The following is a 3,051-nucleotide window of genomic DNA, read 5'->3' on the forward strand; positions in this document are numbered from 1 at the left end:
TATGAGATCCGGCCTAAAAAATCTGTCTATAATGTACCTACCACTACAGATGAAGGGACTTTGTCAGGAAAAGGGAATGAGATGCAGCAAGGTCAGTCTGCAAAAGTAGTTTGTATCAACTATCAACTTCACTCCAGGACAGGAGTCATTCCAGCCCATGAAACAGGAACTCAAATGCTTGAGTCCTGTTAAACATAAAATATGAAAGCTTTCTGCATGCAGTGAAAGGGGATTATTAAAAGGGAGGGGAAAAAAAGCAGGGCTTAATTGGACTATTTTTATATGCAAGGTGAGGCTGTGGCACTCACTGGCCTAAGAAATCTGTCTATAATGTAGCTACCACTACAGATGAAGGGACTTTGTCAGGAAACTCAAAAAGGGAATGAGATGCAGCAAGGTCAGTCTGCAAAAGTAGTTTGTATCAACTCCAGCAATCACTCCAGGACAGGAGTCATTCCAGCCCATGAAACAGGAACTCAAATGCTTGAGTCCTGTTAAACATAAAATATGAAAGCTTTCTGCATGCAGTGAAAGGGGATTATTAAAAGGGAGGGGAAAAAAAGCAGGGCTTAATTGGACTATTTTTATATGCAAGGTGAGGCTGTGGCACGCGTTTAAACACACATATACTGTCTTCAGGGTAGCAGGAACCTCTGCATTGATACCAGCTTGCCATTCACTTTAGGCAACCTTCTGCAGGTGCTTGCAGGGAGAAGGGCAGCAAGGGAGAGCACCTGAAAGCCATCAGATAGTCAGTCTCTGATTTCAAAGCCTTGGAAGCCCCATTAGACTATTTATTCCAATCTTCGACACAACTCTGATTTTTACACGCAGGTCCTTCAGTCCCCATGGGAAACTGGATGGGTTTGACTGCCCAGTGCTAGGTGACACCGAACATACTCATCGAACATTGTATCACACAGCTAAACTGCAGTCTTCTCCCTTTGTTTAGTGTCAGGAATGTATCACCCTTGAACAACCAGACACATGCTCAGTACCTGCTTCCCCCAAGAAAGGCAACGGGCCAACGTTTTGAGATGGCAGCTGCATCCTGGCCAATCTTAGAGATCAAAACAGGGAGAACCAAACCAAGTCCTTTGGCCTTCACTCTCCACTGTTCAAAGGTGGCTGTGAGCCTCTACTGCACTTTCACTAGCGATTTATAGGGATGAGATAACGTGTATTGGTTAGATGTGTGGTGGTCAGATTTACCATCACTGACTGCTACAAAAACCACAGCAGCCACCCTGTACATTTACTTTGTAGATGAACATAAAGGGTAGAAATATTTCCAGGCACCTAATTTCTGCATCTCTGATGTTTGCTCATCTGTAGAATAATACGACTCCTAGGATACTTGTGACATTTTCATTTACTGTGACTATCAGGCAGGATTTTCCAGCTACAGTGGCATTGTGAATTTAAAACAGAACTGCCAGAGGCATATTTGAATTGTTAATTGCTTTAACTGTTAATATTGTTTAATTATAAAGTTACAAAACATTTACCATTTAACTTTCCTGGAGAAGAATGGAGAGCACCTTTCCTAATAGCTCTTTCATTCCACCCCAACTGGTTGCCTCAGTTTAAATATTCATTCTAATTTTCAAGTCAGCAAGGAGTTTTGCTTGAAGAACGATAGTACAGATAACCTTTGTGCCCAAAGGTGTTATAAGTGATATGAGCAGACAGGTTGTGCTCTATAAATAGATATGTTCAGCCAATTACACGTATTTCATTTTTAACCTCCTCCTTTGCTGTAAAATTTTGCTCTAGTGTCTTAGCACATACACAGTGCATGTAAAGTACAAAAAGTTTGATGAATATTTTAAAAGCAGGGGCCCACAGCCTACATACAGGGAGTCATGTTATTTACAAACATGCTCCCACTGACTTGTAATTAAAATGAGATCCTTGGTGGAGCTCACCTTCCATTTAGGCATCAGGAAAATCAGGCAGCCAGATTTTCCAAAGCTCTGCTCTAAGCATTTAGCAACCATCACTGCAAATAGGAGCTCCTGAACCCTTTAGGACTTAAGAAATCTGGCAACTTACTTCTGAGGCCTACATTTGGGTTTCTCATATCAAAAAACCCCAACCCCCAGCCTCAAAATCTTACTCCAAAGTATTAAACGTGTCAGATTTCACTTAACATTTTCCTCGCTAATAAAAAGATCAAATTTTTCTGCTAGAGCTCATACATCCCTGCAGCACAGCAGCTGTGCCTGACGCTACTAGCTCAGTTCTCAGATGCAGCCTGGCTGTGCAGCATGGTGCTACACCTAATGACTCCACATTGCCGGGTGAGTTATACAGCATGCCAGGCTAAGGCAACTACACTGGTTTTGGTTCTTCTTGGCTCAGGGTCACTAAGATTATAGAAGCCTCCGTCTTTCGGCAGAGCACGGAAACATCCACTGCAATGGTTGAAATCACAGTCTAACATGATGGTGAGTAAGATCCCACCCTGGAACTGTGGCTAAAGGGGGACGTGCAGCCCCTTACTGAGCAGTATTCACAGAAGGGAAATTCATTTCCATGCAGAGGCCAGGAGAGACAATCCCAGTGACACAGAGCCAACAGGATAGGTTTAGGCATGAGGAAGGAAGTCTGCCTTAACATAGCAGCTAAACTCAATAACAGAAATCTTTATGTGTGACCAGAGTTCTTTGTTTCAGGACTTAACTAGTCATAATGTAGCCTGGGAATTCAAAGACCTGAGGTAGAAGTGGGGAGAGAAATCAACATCCTGGAAAAAAAACACACCATTAGGTAAAAGACGTAGGCAAAATCCTCGCTATTTTCTATTCTCCCTTCTCTTCCCACAGGCAAATGTACACCATCTCTCACTCACCATGGGCTAACGGTGTTAAGAGCATTGTGAAGAACAGCAGCTGTGATGACCACATGACTGTGAAGGAGGGCTTGAAAGTATCCCAGCAAACGAGGATTCAAACAAAACAAGGTGAGTGTCCTCCTGCACTCGCTTCCAACACTTCAACTGTTGGCCTTCAATTCACATCCGAAAAGGGGGAAAAAACCAATCAAAAA

General features: G+C 42.9%; 1 protein-coding gene across 1 annotated transcript in view; it reads right to left on the reverse strand.

Annotated features, from left to right (window-relative positions):
- ADGRL3 (adhesion G protein-coupled receptor L3) overlaps positions 1-3,020 on the reverse strand; it is a 333,004-nt gene extending 329,984 nt beyond the window's left edge. Inside the window, exon 1 of the mRNA XM_019470560.1 lies at positions 2,855-3,020. Coding sequence (XP_019326105.1) covers positions 2,855-2,909 — 55 coding nt within the window. The 5' untranslated portion in view covers positions 2,910-3,020. The remainder of the gene's footprint in view (positions 1-2,854) is intronic.
- Between the last annotated feature and the right edge of the window lie 31 nt (positions 3,021-3,051).

This window comes from Aptenodytes forsteri, unplaced genomic scaffold, assembly GCF_000699145.1.
Source record: "Aptenodytes forsteri isolate BGI_AS27 unplaced genomic scaffold, ASM69914v1 Scaffold93, whole genome shotgun sequence".
Lineage (NCBI taxonomy): Eukaryota > Metazoa > Chordata > Aves > Sphenisciformes > Spheniscidae > Aptenodytes > Aptenodytes forsteri.